The sequence below is a fragment of the Ranitomeya imitator genome, chromosome 8 (assembly GCF_032444005.1).
Source record: "Ranitomeya imitator isolate aRanImi1 chromosome 8, aRanImi1.pri, whole genome shotgun sequence".
Classification (NCBI taxonomy): Eukaryota; Metazoa; Chordata; class Amphibia; order Anura; family Dendrobatidae; genus Ranitomeya; species Ranitomeya imitator.
Genome location: NC_091289.1, coordinates 194,092,606 through 194,108,466, shown reverse-complemented (window position 1 = coordinate 194,108,466; position 15,861 = coordinate 194,092,606). Strand labels below are relative to the sequence as shown.

The window sequence follows — 15,861 nt, the reverse complement described above, 5'->3', positions numbered from 1 at the left end:
AAACATCCCATGCTTGGGTGAACCCAGCCTGAGGGTCCGGAGACGGCACAGGGGGCTTCTGGGCCTCACTTCTGTATCAGGCCTGTATAAAGCGCTCACAATATAACATGTAATCCACAGACTGTTCCCCTTTACATCTATAGCGGCTGCTGAGCATTGGCGAGTGAGGGGTTAATGCGGATTTTGGCAGCCAGACCCTGCTCCAGGCTGCGGCCCCCCTACATCTGGAGCACAGGCACAATGTGGTCACACAGGACACTCTCCCCTTGTGTAGTAACATGTCTGCCCTGATGATTGCAACCATCCGCCTGTCAGTGAGCACCGGGAGCATGTGGTGGCGGGACGTGGGGGTCCGGGCCATCAGCTGCGCCCTATAAAGGGTCTTCCATTATTATCGCTTATTCTGGCATCTGTAGACCATCCACATGCCCCAATACTCTGCTCACTGTTGCTCACTGTTATCAGCCACGTCAGACTAGAAAAAACGACCTGAAGTGAAAAACCGCTCTGCCCCCAAGAACACAGATACCGTTAACGTGGGCACGTGGTCCTATAACAGCCCGGAATCGCCCGCTACTACCCATTCCTGGGTCCCAAAAAAGGGACGACCTCCCGCACACCCAGAAAACAAGACCCTTCTGCCAGATTGGCGGTATCGGGCGGTGGTGATGACTGCGGCGACCACCGGTCCAGCGATGCCAGAGGCGCTGATAGAGGGGATCCCGGCACTAATACAGGGGTCTATGTGCACAGAAACTTTGCCTTTAAGCCTGGTCTCTAGGAACATACACTGATGGTCTTTTCGTAAGGAGTTGTCAGGGGGCCAACATTGATTGCCAACCATAGTCCCTCAAATTCTAAGTAGCGAGGTCAACAATTCGGGACCCCCCAAGACCAATGAAACAGAGGTGCTGTGGTGCTCTATGGAGAGCAATGGCCGCTGGAGGGTTTTGCTGGGTCCTGACCATCCACATTCACCAAGGACCAGCGTTGAGTCGGTAACCGGCCCTTTAATCGTGTGATTTCCACAATCCTGATACAAAGTATCTGTTGATGTTGTTAGTTGTGACATTGTATCACTTGTGATGAGGTTTTATCCCCAGTAGTGGGGGGGGGGTTTAGGGGGGAGAGGAGATAATTCGGCTCCGATGGCTCCAGTTAGTGTTTTTAGGTTAGATGGGGGATTCAGACCATTTAAAAATTTAGTGAAAGAGAGAGGTGACCAGAAGAGAGCGGTGCGGGGGGACGGACGATCGATGTGTGATAACTAAGATCAGGACATGAAGTGCAGCCGAGGACTGGAGGAAAGAGATCCAAAAAATGGACAAATAATTAGAATGTACAAAGTACAATGTCACATTCTTATCTTAAAGGGGTATTCCCAGGTTATTCCCCTATCATTGGTGGTTCGACCGCTGAGACCCCCATCAATCCCAAAAAGTGGGGCGGTGTGTGATCCTGTGCATCCGTTCATTCTTAAGGAACCACCAGGGATAGCGAATCGCTGCTGGTCTTCAGAAATCCCATTGCGGTAGAGCACTTGACGGACCACTGCTCCAATCGAAGAGCCCCAGTTCTTGGGATTAGTGGGGGTCCCAGCAGACAAACCCCACTGATAAGGAAGTTATCCTCTATCCCACAGTATAGGATAACTTCCAAACTTGAGCATATCCCTTTAAGGAATTCCTTAACAGTGATGGTTCATGTTTAGGCATAGACCACCATTAGTAGATGAAAGGAGGTCTGATGATCCTCACTCTGGCCGTTCATCTGTTATTCCTCCTGGAAATGAACAAATAACTCAACAACTAGGCTGCCCGTTATTGGCAGGACTGGTGGTGCAGTATTAGGCCGGGGTCACACTAGAGAGTGTTACGGGCGTATGAGAGGCGCAAAAACTACGCATTCCACACGAACCAATGATCCTCTATGGGGCAGCTCCTATCTGCCGTATATTTCTCAGCCGTATTTTACGGGCTGAGAAAATCGCAGCATGCTGCATTTGTCAGCGTATTGCGCAAAAAATCCAGTGTCAGTGAGACACACACACACACACACACACACACACACATATATATATATATACATATATTTAATACAGCACTAGATAGCATAACAGCCGGTAATTCAACTGCCGGCTTTTAATTTCTCCTTATCAAACCCGACAGGATATGAGACATGGATACATACAGTAAACCATTTCACATCCCTTATTTTTTTACATATTCCTCACTACTAATGTAGTGACTCTGTGTGCAAAATTTGGGGGCTCTAGGTGTTAAAATAAAGGGATAATTCACGGAAAAAACTGGCGTGGGCTCCCGCACAATTTTCTCTGCCAGAGTGGTAAAGCCAGTGACTGAGGGCAGATATTAATTGCCTGGAGAGGGTCCATGGATATTGCCCCCCCCCCGCCTACAAACATCTGCCCCCAGCCACCCCAGAAAAGGCACATCTGGAAGATGCGCCTATTCTGGCACTTGGCCACTCTCTTCCCATTCCCGTGTAGCGGTGGGATATGGGGTAATGAAGGGTTAATGCCACCTTGCTATTGTAAGGTGACATTAAGCCAAATTAATAATGGAGAGGCGTCAATTATGACACCTATCCATTATTAATCCAGTAGTAGTAAATGGTTAATAAAACACACACAAATTAGGAAAAATGTATTTTATTGAAATACTTGAATATTTGAGCCCATGGATCCATTCTATGTCCATTTTGCAAGGTTGCGAGAAAACAACGCAGTACGGATCACATACGGAGGATGCCATGTGTAAAATACGCTGACACACCCTGCCTACGGATGACATGCAGATCACTGTTTTGGGATCATTTCTGCGTATTACGCATGTAAATAACGGACAGTATTTTCCTACGCTGAGTGTGACGCCGGCCTTAGACTGTGAGGAGCGCTACTTTAGGCCGGTTTCACACGTCAGTGGCTCCGGTACGTGAGGTGACAGTTTCCTCACGTACCGGAGACACTGACTCACGTAGACACATTAAAATCAATGTGTCTCTGCACATGTCAGCGTGTTTTCACGGACCGTGTGTCCGTGTGCAAAACACGGAGACATGTCAGTGTTCGTGGGAGCGCACGGATTACACGGACCCATTAAAGTCAATGGGTCCGTGTAAAACACGTACCGCACACGGACAGCAGTCCGTGTGCCGTGCAGGAGACAGCGCTACTGCAAGCGCTGTCCCCCCAGCGTGGTGCTGAAGCAGCCATTCATAACTTCTCTCCAGCAGCGTTCGCTGGAGAGAAGATATGAAAAATCTTTTTTTTTTGTGTTTAAAATAAAGATCCCTGTCCCCACCCCCCTCCCACTCCTGTGCGCCCGCCCGCTGTTAATAAAATACTCACCCGACTCCCTCGCAGCGTTCTCTCAGCGCCAGCTTCTCCTGTATGAGCGGTCACGTGGTGCCGCCGATTACAGTCATGAATATGCGGCTCCACCTCCCATAGGGGTGGAGCCGCATATTCATGACTGTAATGGGCGGCACCACGTGACCGCTCATACAGGAGAAGGTGCGGCGCGGAGAGGACGCTTCGAGGGAGCCGGGTGAGTATTTTAGTAACAGCGGCCGGGCGCACAGAGGGTGGGAGGGGGGTGGGGACAGGGATCTTTATTTTAAACACGAAAAAAAAAAAAAAGGATTTTTCATATCTTCTCTCTAGCAAACGCTGCTGGAGAGAAGTTATGAATGGCGGCTTCAGCACCAGATGCAGGGGACAGCTCTTACTTGTAGCGCTGTCTCCTGCACGGTCCGTGTGGTACCCAGTTGGCACACGGGTGGCACACGGCTGCCGCACGTGTGCCACACTGATGTTCACGGTAAGCACACGGACACGGATAATTCCGGTACCGATTTTTCCGGTACCGGAATTATCTGGACATGTGAGACTGGCCTTAAGGAGTTGTCTCATCGTCTTGAAGGGGTAAAATAGCAAAGTGCTGATAAACACGTGTGATTTTGCAGTTCACCTCTCATTAAAAAACCTGTTTGTTCTTAAGAACGGAGGTAACTGTAATTTTCTTGTTGACTGCCCATGCCGTGTACAGGGGGAGCCGGTCTCACAGGCGAGGAGCGCAGCACTTACAAGCTCTTTGCTATCCAGCATGTAGGCGCTGTTCTGAAGCTGACCGGACCCCCGACCCCTGAAATCAGCAATCACAAGAACAGACTCAATCATGGCCGCCATCTGTACATTTAATCACATGTACTCCAGATGTATGCAAGGAAACATATAATCCTGTGAGCAAGATCCTGGAGGGGTCGGGACCCTCACTTCTTACATAACTCGTAACCTTTCATTCAACCCTTCCAAGGGTCAGCAGTATAGAGCACAGAAAATCTGATGATCTCCTGATCTCAGCCGCTAATCTCCTGATCCAGGCACACAAACAACACTCTATAGCTTCTTAAAAGGGACATTAGAATTAAAGGGGTGGTCCAAAGTGGCTGAAGAACAGAGGAAAGATTAATTGCAATGTTATTTAAAGGGCTCACCAATGATCAACTAAATTGATACTCAGGCGATATACTGTGCTCACAACTGATATACTAGGCTCACACTCACCTCTGATACACCGTGCTCACCACTGATATACTAGGCTCACACTCACCTCTGACACACCGTGCTCACCACTGATATACTAGGCTCACACTCACCTCTGACACACCGTGCTCACCACTGATATACTAGGCTCACACTCACCTCTGACACACCGTGCTCACCACTGATATACTAGGCTCACACTCACCTCTGATACACCGTGCTCACCACTGATATACAGTGGGGCAAAAAAGTATTTAGTCAGTCAGCAATAGTGCAAGTTCCACCACTTAAAAAGATGAGAGGCGTCTGTAATTTACATCATAGGTAGACCTCAACTATGGGAGACAAACTGAGAAAAAAAAATTCCAGAAAATCACATTGTCTGTTTTTTTAACATTTTATTTGCATATTATGGTGGAAAATAAGTATTTGGTCAGAAACAAAATTTCATCTCAATACTTTGTAATATATCCTTTGTTGGCAATGACAGAGGTCAAACGTTTTCTGTAAGTCTTCACAAGGTTGCCACACACTGTTGTTGGTATGTTGGCCCATTCCTCCATGCAGATCTCCTCTAGAGCAGTGATGTTTTTGGCTTTTCGCTTGGCAACACGGACTTTCAACTCCCTCCAAAGGTTTTCTATAGGGTTGAGATCTGGAGACTGGCTAGGCCACTCCAGGACCTTGAAATGCTTCTTATGAAGCCACTCCTTCGTTGCCCTGGCGGTGTGCTTTGGATCATTGTCATGTTGAAAGACCCAGCCACGTTTCATCTTCAATGCCCTTGCTGATGGAAGGAGGTTTGCACTCAAAATCTCACGACACATGGCCCCATTCATTCTTTCATGTACCCGGATCAGTCGTCCTGGCCCCTTTGCAGAGAAACAGCCCCAAAGCATGATGTTTCCACCACCATGCTTTACAGTAGGTATGGTGTTTGATGGATGCAACTCAGTATTCTTTTTCCTCCAAACACGACAAGTTGTGTTTCTACCAAACAGTTCCAGTTTGGTTTCATCAGACCATAGGACATTCTCCCAAAACTCCTCTGGATCATCCAAATGCTCTCTAGCAAACTTCAGACGGGCCCGGACATGTACTGGCTTAAGCAGTGGGACACGTCTGGCACTGCACGATCTGAGTCCATGGTGGCGTAGTGTGTTACTTATGGTAGGCCTTGTTACATTGGTCCCAGCTCTCTGCAGTTCATTCACTAGGTCCCCCCGCGTGGTTCTGGGATTTTTGCTCACCGTTCTTGTGATCATTCTGACCCCACGGGGTGGGATTTTGCGTGGAGCCCTAGATCGAGGGAGATTATCAGTGGTCTTGTATGTCTTCCATTTTCTAATTATTGCTCCCACTGTTGATTTCTTCACTCCAAGCTGGTTGGCTATTGCAGATTCAGTCTTCCCAGCCTGGTGCAGGGCTACAATTTTGTTTCTGGTGTCCTTTGACAGCTCTTTGGTCTTCACCATAGTGGAGTTTGGAGTCAGACTGTTTGAGGGTGTGCACAGGTGTCTTTTTATACTGATAACAAGTTTAAACAGGTGCCATTACTACAGGTAATGAGTGGAGGAAAGAGGAGACTCTTAAAGAAGAAGTTACAGGTCTGTGAGAGCCAGAAATCTTGATTGTTTGTTTCTGACCAAATACTTATTTTCCACCATAATATGCAAAACAAATGATAAAAAAACAGACAATGTGATTTTCTGGATTTTTTCTTCTCAGTTTGTCTCCCATAGTTGAGGTCTACCTATGATGTAAATTACAGACGCCTCTCATCTTTTTAAGTGGTGGAACTTGCACTATTGCTGACTGACTAAATACTTTTTTGCCCCACTGTACTAGGCTCACACTCACCTCTGATACACCGTGCTCACCACTGATAGACTAAGCTCACACTCACCTCTGATACACCGTACTCACCACCGATTATACTAAGCTCACACTCACCTCTGATACACCGTGCTCACCACTGATAGATTAAGCTCACACTCACCTCTCATACACTGTGCTCACCACTGATATACTAAGCTCACACTCACCTCTGATACACCGTACTCACCACTGATATACTAGGCTCACACTCACCTCTGATACACTGTACTCACCACTGATATACTAAGCTCACACTCACCTCTGATACACCGTGCTCACCACTGATATACTAGGCTCACACTCACCTCTGATACACCGTACTCACCACCGATATACTAAGCTCACACTCACCTCTGATACACCGTGCTCACCACTGATAGACTAAGCTCACACTCACCTCTGATACACCGTACTCACCACTGATATACTAAGCTCACACTCACCTCTGATACACCGTGCTCACCACTGATATACTAAGCTCACACTCACCTCTGATACACCGTGCTCACCACTGATAGATTAAGCTCACACTCACCTCTCATACACTGTGCTCACCACTGATATACTAAGCTCACACTCACCTCTGATACACCGTACTCACCACTGATATACTAGGCTCACACTCACCTCTGATACACCGTGCTCACCACTGATATACTAAGCTCACACTCACCTCTGATACACCGTGCTCACCACTGATATACTAAGCTCACACTCACCTCTGATACACCGTGCTCACCACTGATAGATTAAGCTCACACTCACCTCTCATACACTGTGCTCACCACTGATATACTAAGCTCACACTCACCTCTGATACACCGTACTCACCACTGATATACTAAGCTCACACTCACCTCTGATACACCGTGCTCACCACTGATATACTAAGCTCACACTCACCTCTGATACACCGTGCTCACCACTGATATACTGAGCTCACGCTCACCTCTGATACACCGTGCTCACCACTGATATACTAAGCTCACACTCACCTCTGATACACCGTGCTCACCACTGATATACTGAGCTCACGCTCACCTCTGATACACCGTGCTCACCACTGATATACTAAGCTCACACTCACCTCTGATACACCGTACTCACCACTGATATACTGAGCTCACACTCACCTCTGATACACCGTGCTCCCCACTAATATACTAAGCTCACGCTCACCTCTGATACACCGTGCTCACCACTGATATACTAAGCTCACACTCACTGTACTTTCACACAACTGTATTTTTGGTTTGAGTGCTGTCTGGGAAAGAAATTGACCTCACGCGGACATCAACAGGACTGATTAGTTTTCTTTATATGGAATATGCGTCCGAGTGAAAACAATCGCAGCGTGCACTATACTCTCCCATAATTCGGATGAGTCTTGCCTATTCAAGTCAATGGGTGCACGCTAAAAAAAAAATCAGATCCCATAATGATCATCTGATATTTATGGATACATTTGTCTTGTAAAATATAATATTATAATAAATACTGATGCATGAAAACAGGACACATGCACAGAGTAAGGACTGCTCATAGACGACACGTGGATGACAGCACAGATGAAAAATCTTATTTTTTTCTGGATGAAAATTTAACAATTTTTTACCGTCGTGTGAACTCAGCCTTCGTTTGCATCCACCAGTAAAAGTTAGGCCACGTTCACACGTTCAGTATTGGGTCAGTATTTTACGTCAGTATTTGTAACCAGAAGGGTGATAAATACAGAAGTGGTGACGAGTTTCTATTATACTTTTCCTCTGATTGTTCCACTCTGATGTAAAATACTGACCAAATACTGAGCGTGTGAACGTGGCCTTAATCTTGCACTCACCATACACCGACCTCACGCTCCTATAATGCTCACACTCACTCGCACTTTGTTCGCTTGTTCCATATTGGGGACAGGGTGTGATGTGTGACGGCGATCTCTGTACAGCGCTGTAGAAAAGGTAGGCAGACACTTAGATGCACCAGGCTCACACTCACACTCACACCTGCCAATACTTCAGTTTTTGGTAGGATGTCACTTAATCCAGACCAAAACAGCTGATTAGTTTTATACATTTTTGCTTTAAAATTGGCAACGATATCAGATTTTATTTTCCAGGAACATCACACGATCCTACAGTCACTCACTCTGCGATCTCATACTCCGCTCATACTCGGGTACACGGAGGTCATGCAGTAACTTCACACTTTCTGTACAGTGCGCTCAAATACTGTACACCTCCCATGATCTGAGCAGGAACCTGTTACTCGTGTAGCTCACACTTTGCACACTGAGCTCACTCACACTCACCACTACATCTGGTAAATGGACACTCACCTCACAGCACGTTCTGCACTCAGCTCATGTCACACTCACATCACTTATCTCGCCCATCATACACTCAGCTGACCCCTGGCCCTAAATCACTTACACTCAGCTTCCACTCACATCACACTCACTTCTTAAGGTATGTGCACACGTACCTGTGAGTGCTGCGGATTTTTTCCGCAGCGGATTTGATAAATCCGTAGTGCAAAACCGCTGCCGTTTCTCCTGCGGATCTATCACGGTTTCTATTGCGGATTCCGCTGCGGGTTTACACCTGCAATTTTCTATTGGAGCAGGTGTAAAACCGCAGCGGAATCCGCACAAAGAATTGACATGCTGCGGAATGTAAACCGCTGCGTTTCCACACGTTTTTTTCCGCAGCATGTGCACTGCGGATTTCGTTTCCCATAAGTTTACATTGTACTGTAAACGCATGGGAAACCGCTGCGGACCCGCAGCAAAATCCGCAACGTGTGCACATACCCTTACACTTTCTGCTCACACTCGCCAGTCATACACTCAGTTCACACTCACATTACTGCCTGAGTCCTGACTCATGGATTACACTCATCTGCATACTGATCTTCCCATAACTCATCTTCTCTGCTCACAGTCACTAAATATTCTCTGACCTAACACTGCCCTGTTATAACCACCAGACACTCAACTCACAGTCATCAGATACTCCACTCACACTCACCCCTCATACTACGCTCACACTCGCCCGATACTCTGCTCACACTCACCCCTCATACTCCGCTCACTCCTGATACTGTGCTCACACTCACCCCTCATACTGCTTACACTCATCCAATACTCTGCTCACACTCACCCCTTATACTCCGCTCATCACTGATACTGCGCTCACACTCACCCCTGATCCTCTGCTTACACTCGCCCAATACTCTGCTCACACTCACCCCTTATACTCCGCTCATCACTGATACTGCGCTCACACTCACCCGATACTCTGCTTACACTCGCCCAATACTCTCACACTCACCCCTCATACTCCGTTCACTCCTCCTGATTCTGCGCTCACACTCACCCCTCATACTGCGCTCACACTCGCCCAGTACTCTGCTCACACTCACCCCTCATACTGCGCTCACACTCGCCCAATACTCTGCTCACACTCACCCAATACTCTGCTCACACTCACCCCTCATACTCCGCTCACTCCTGATACTGCGCTCACACTCACCCCTCATACTGCGCTCACACTCACCCCTCATACTGCGCTCACACTCACCCCTCATACTGTGCTCACACTCATCCAATACTCTGCTCACACTCACCCCTCATACTGTGCTCACACTCATCCAATACTCTGCTCACACTCGCCCAATACTCTGCTCACACTCACCCCTCATACTGCGCTCACTCACCCCTCATACTGCGCTCACACTCATCCAATACTCTGCTCACACTCACCCCTCATACTGTGCTCACACTCATCCAATACTCTGCTCACACTCGCCCAATACTCTGCTCACACTCACCCCTCATACTCCGCTCACTCCTGATACTGCGCTCACTCACCCCTCATACTGCGCTCACACTCATCCAATACTCTGCTCACACTCACCCCTCATACTCCGCTCACAGTCGCCCAATACTCCGCTCACACTCACCCCTCATACTGCGCTCATCCCTTATACTCCGCTCACACTCACCCTGATACTCCGCTCATTCATCTATCACACACTCACACTCGCCCCTCATACTCCGCTTACACTCGCCCAATACTCTGCTCACACTCACCCCTTATACTCCGCTCATCACTGATACTGCGCTCACACTCACCCGATACTCTGCTTACACTCGCCCAATACTCTCACACTCACCCCTCATACTCCGTTCACTCCTCCTGATTCTGCGCTCACACTCACCCCTCATACTGCGCTCACACTCGCCCAGTACTCTGCTCACACTCACCCCTCATACTGCGCTCACACTCGCCCAATACTCTGCTCACACTCACCCAATACTCTGCTCACACTCACCCCTCATACTCCGCTCACTCCTGATACTGCGCTCACACTCACCCCTCATACTGCGCTCACACTCACCCCTCATACTGCGCTCACACTCACCCCTCATACTGTGCTCACACTCATCCAATACTCTGCTCACACTCACCCCTCATACTGTGCTCACACTCATCCAATACTCTGCTCACACTCGCCCAATACTCTGCTCACACTCACCCCTCATACTGCGCTCACTCACCCCTCATACTGCGCTCACACTCATCCAATACTCTGCTCACACTCACCCCTCATACTGTGCTCACACTCATCCAATACTCTGCTCACACTCGCCCAATACTCTGCTCACACTCACCCCTCATACTGCGCTCACTCACCCCTCATACTGCGCTCACACTCATCCAATACTCTGCTCACACTCACCCCTCATACTGTGCTCACACTCATCCAATACTCTGCTCACACTCGCCCAATACTCTGCTCACACTCACCCCTCATACTCCGCTCACTCCTGATACTGCGCTCACTCACCCCTCATACTGCGCTCACACTCATCCAATACTCTGCTCACACTCACCCCTCATACTCCGCTCACAGTCGCCCAATACTCCGCTCACACTCACCCCTCATACTGCGCTCATCCCTTATACTCCGCTCACACTCACCCTGATACTCCGCTCATTCATCTATCACACACTCACACTCGCCCCTCATACTCCGCTTACACTCGCCCAATACTCTGCTCACACTCACCCCTCATACTGTGCTCACACTCACCCTGATACTCCGCTCATTCATCACACACTCACACTCCCCCTTGTCATCCTCGTCAGTCTCCGTCCATCCTGCCCCCATCACTCACGTCCCGCAGCCACAGCCGGCAGGAGCTCCGCAGTCCCCGTCTCCTCCCCGTCTCCCTCCGTCCTCTAACAAAGCCGCAGCGGTTACCTTCAGGATGCCGGCCATGTCCTCCGCTCCCGGTGATCCTCCCGCAGGATCAGGCGACCGCTCCTTCCAGCTCAGCCCCAGCAGCGGCCATCAGTGGCCGGGTACCGAGCTCTGCTTCCCGGCTGCGGCGCCACCTCCCTCCCCGCAGTGAGAGCCAGTGGCCCGGAGCCAGCGCGGCGCCTCCCCCGGTCACATGGGGCTCAGGCCACGGTACCCAGCGCTGTATATACTCCCCCACTACTGTATATACTCCCCCAGTGCTGTATATACTCCCCCAGTGCTGTATATACTCCCCCAGTGCTGTATATACTCCCCCAGTGCTGTATATACTCCCCCAGTGCTGCATATACTCCCCCAGTGCTGTATATACTCCCCCACTACTGTATATACTCCCCCAGTGCTGTATATACTCCCCCACTACTGTATATACTCCCCCAGTGCTGTATATACTCCCCCACTACTGTATATACTCCCCCAGTGCTGTATATACTCCCCCAGTGCTGTATATACTCCCCCAGTGCTGCATATACTCCCCCAGTGCTGTATATACTCCCCCACTACTGTATATACTCCCCCAGTGCTGTATATACTCCCCCAGTGCTGTATATAGTCCCCCAGTGCTGTATATACTCCCCCACTACTGTATATACTCCCCCAGTGCTGTATATAGTCCTCCAGTGCTGTATATACTCCCCCAGTGCTGTATATACTCCCCCAGTGCTGTATATACTCCCCCAGTGCTGCATATACTCCCCCAGTGCTGTATATACTCCCCCACTACTGTATATACTCCCCCAGTGCTGTATATACTCCCCCAGTGCTGTATATACTCCCCCAGTGCTGCATATACTCCCCCAGTGCTGTATATACTCCCCCACTACTGTATATACTCCCCCAGTGCTGTATATACTCCCCCAGTGCTGTATATACTCCCCCACTACTGTATATACTCCCCCAGTGCTGTATATACTCCCCCAGTGCTGCATATACTCCCCCAGTGCTGTATATAGTCCTCCAGTGCTGTATATAGTCCCCCAGCGCTGTATATACTCCCCCACTACTGTATATACTCCCCCAGTGCTGTATATACTCCCCCAGTGCTGTATATAGTCCTCCAGTGCTGTATATAGTCCCCCAGCGCTGTATATAGCCCCCCAGCGCTGTATATACTCCCCCACTACTGTATATACTCCCCCAGCGCTGTATATACTCCCCCACTACTGTATATACTCCCCCAGTGCTGTATATACTCCCCCAGTGCTGTATATACTCCCCCAGTGCTGTATATAGTCCTCCAGTGCTGTATATAGTCCCCCAGCGCTGTATATACTCCCCCACTACTGTATATACTCCCCCAGTGCTGTATATACTCCCCCAGTGCTGTATATAGTCCTCCAGTGCTGTATATAGTCCCCCAGCGCTGTATATACTCCCCCACTACTGTATATACTCCCCCAGTGCTGTATATACTCCCCCAGTGCTGTATATAGTCCTCCAGTGCTGTATATAGTCCCCCAGCGCTGTATATAGCCCCCACTGCTGTATATAGTCCCCCAGTGCTGTATATAGCCCCCACTACTGTATATACTCCCCCAGTGCTGTATATACTCCCCCAGTGCTGTATATAGTCCTCCAGTGCTGTATATAGTCCCCCAGCGCTGTATATACTCCCCCACTACTGTATATACTCCCCCAGTGCTGTATATACTCCCCCAGTGCTGTATATAGTCCTCCAGTGCTGTATATAGTCCCCCAGCGCTGTATATAGCCCCCAGCGCTGTATATACTCCCCCAGCGCTGTATATACTCCCCCAGCGCTGTATATACTCCCCCAGCGCTGTATATACTCCCCCAGCGCTGTATATACTCCCCCAGCGCTGTATATAGTCCTCCAGTGCTGTATATACTCCCCCAGTGCTGTATATACTCCCCCAGTGCTGTATATACTCCCCCAGTGCTGTATATACTCCCCAGTGCTGTATATACTCCCCCAGTGCTGTATATACTCCCCCAGTGCTGTATATACTCCCCCAGTGCTGTATATACTCCCCAAGTGCTGTATATACTCCCCCAGTGCTGTATATACTCCCCCAGTGCTGTATATACTCCCCCAGCGCTGTATATACTCCCCCAGCGCTGTATATACTCCCCCCACTGCTGTATATACTCCCCCACTGCTGTATATACTCCCCCCACTGCTGTATATAGTCCCCCACTGCTGTATATAGTCCCCCAGTGCTGTATATAGTCCCCCAGTGTTGTATATACTCCCCCAGCGCTGTATATACTCCCCCCACTGCTGTATATACTCCCCCAGTGCTGTATATACTCCCCCAGTGCTGTATATACTCCCCAGTGCTGTATATACTCCCCCAGTGCTGTATATACTCCCCCAGTGCTGTATATACTCCCCCAGCGCTGTATATACTCCCCCAGTGCTGTATATACTCCCCCACTGCTGTATATACTCCCCCACTGCTGTATATACTCCCCCAGTGCTGTATATACTCCCCCAGAACTGTATATACTCCCCCACTGCTGTATATACTCCCCCAGTGCTGTATATACTCCCCCCACTGCTGTATATACTCCCCCCACTGCTGTATATACTCCCCCAGTGCTGTATATACTCCCCCAGAACTGTATATACTCCCCCACTGCTGTATATACTCCCCCAGTGCTGTATATACTCCCCCCACTGCTGTATATACTCCCCCACTGCTGTATATACTCCCCCCACTGCTGTATATAGTCCCCCACTGCTGTATATAGTCCCCCAGTGCTGTATATACTCCCCCAGCGCTGTATATACTCCCCCCACTGCTGTATATACTCCCCCAGTGCTGTATATACTCCCCCAGTGCTGTATATACTCCCCCAGAACTGTATATACTCCCCCACTGCTGTATATACTCCCCCAGTGCTGTATATACTCCCCCAGTGCTGTATATACTCCCCCAGCGCTGTATATACTCCCCCCACTGCTGTATATACTCCCCCCACTGCTGTATATACTCCCCCCACTGCTGTATATAGTCCCCCACTGCTGTATATAGTCCCCCAGTGCTGTATATACTCCCCCAGCGCTGTATATACTCCCCCCACTGCTGTATATACTCCCCCAGTGCTGTATATACTCCCCAGTGCTGTATATACTCCCCCAGCGCTGTATATACTCCCCCCACTGCTGTATATACTCCCCCAGCGCTGTATATACTCCCCCAGCGCTGTATATACTCCCCCAGCGCTGTATATACTCCCCCCACTGCTGTATATACTCCCCCAGTGCTGTATATACTCCCCCAGTGCTGTATATACTCCCCCAGCGCTGTATATACTCCCCCAGTGCTGTATATAGTCCCCCAGCGCTGTATATACTCCCCCAGCGCTTTATATACTCCCCCAGTGCTGTATATACTCCCCCAGCACTGTATATACTCCCCCAGTGCTGTATATACTCCCCCAGCGCTGTATATACTCATCTAGTGCTGTATATACTCCCCCAACTCTGTATGTACTCCAGTATTCCTAGTTCTGTATATCCTCCCGTGTACCCAGTGCTGTATATACTCCCCCAGCGCTGTATATACTCCCCCAGCACTGTATATACTCGCACATCGCTGTATATACTCCCCCAGCACTTTTTATACTCCCCCAGCGCTGTATATACTCACCCAGTGCTGTATATGCTCCCCAGTAATGTCTGTACTACCCCAGCGCTGTATATACTCACCCAGTGCTGTATATACTCCCCAGTAATGTCTGTACTACCCCAGCGCTGTATGTACTCCCCCCACTGCTGTATATACTCCCCCAGTGCTGTATATACTCCCCAGTGCTGTATATACTCCCCCAGCGCTGTATATACTCCCCCCACTGCTGTATATACTCCCCCAGTGCTGTATATAGTCCCCCAGCGCTGTATATACTCCCCCAGCGCTGTATATACTCCCCCAGCGCTGTATATACTCCCCCAGCGCTGTATATACTCCCCCAGCGCTGTATATACTCCCCAGCGCTGTATATACTCCCCCCACTGCTGTATATACTCCCCCAGTGCTGTATATACTCCCCCAGTGCTGTATATACTCCCCAGTGCTGTATATACTCCCCCCACTGCTGTATATACTCCCCCAGTGCTGTATATAGTC

At 49.3% G+C, this 15,861-nt stretch overlaps 1 protein-coding gene across 1 annotated transcript in view; it reads right to left on the bottom strand.

Moving 5' to 3' along the window:
• The window catches only part of ST6GALNAC3 (ST6 N-acetylgalactosaminide alpha-2,6-sialyltransferase 3), a 225,296-nt gene extending 213,437 nt beyond the window's left edge, over nucleotides 1-11,859 (bottom strand). Inside the window, exon 1 of the mRNA XM_069738303.1 lies at nucleotides 11,711-11,859. Within this exon, the coding sequence (XP_069594404.1) occupies nucleotides 11,711-11,728 (18 nt within the window). The 5' untranslated portion in view covers nucleotides 11,729-11,859. The remainder of the gene's footprint in view (nucleotides 1-11,710) is intronic.
• Between the last annotated feature and the right edge of the window lie 4,002 nt (nucleotides 11,860-15,861).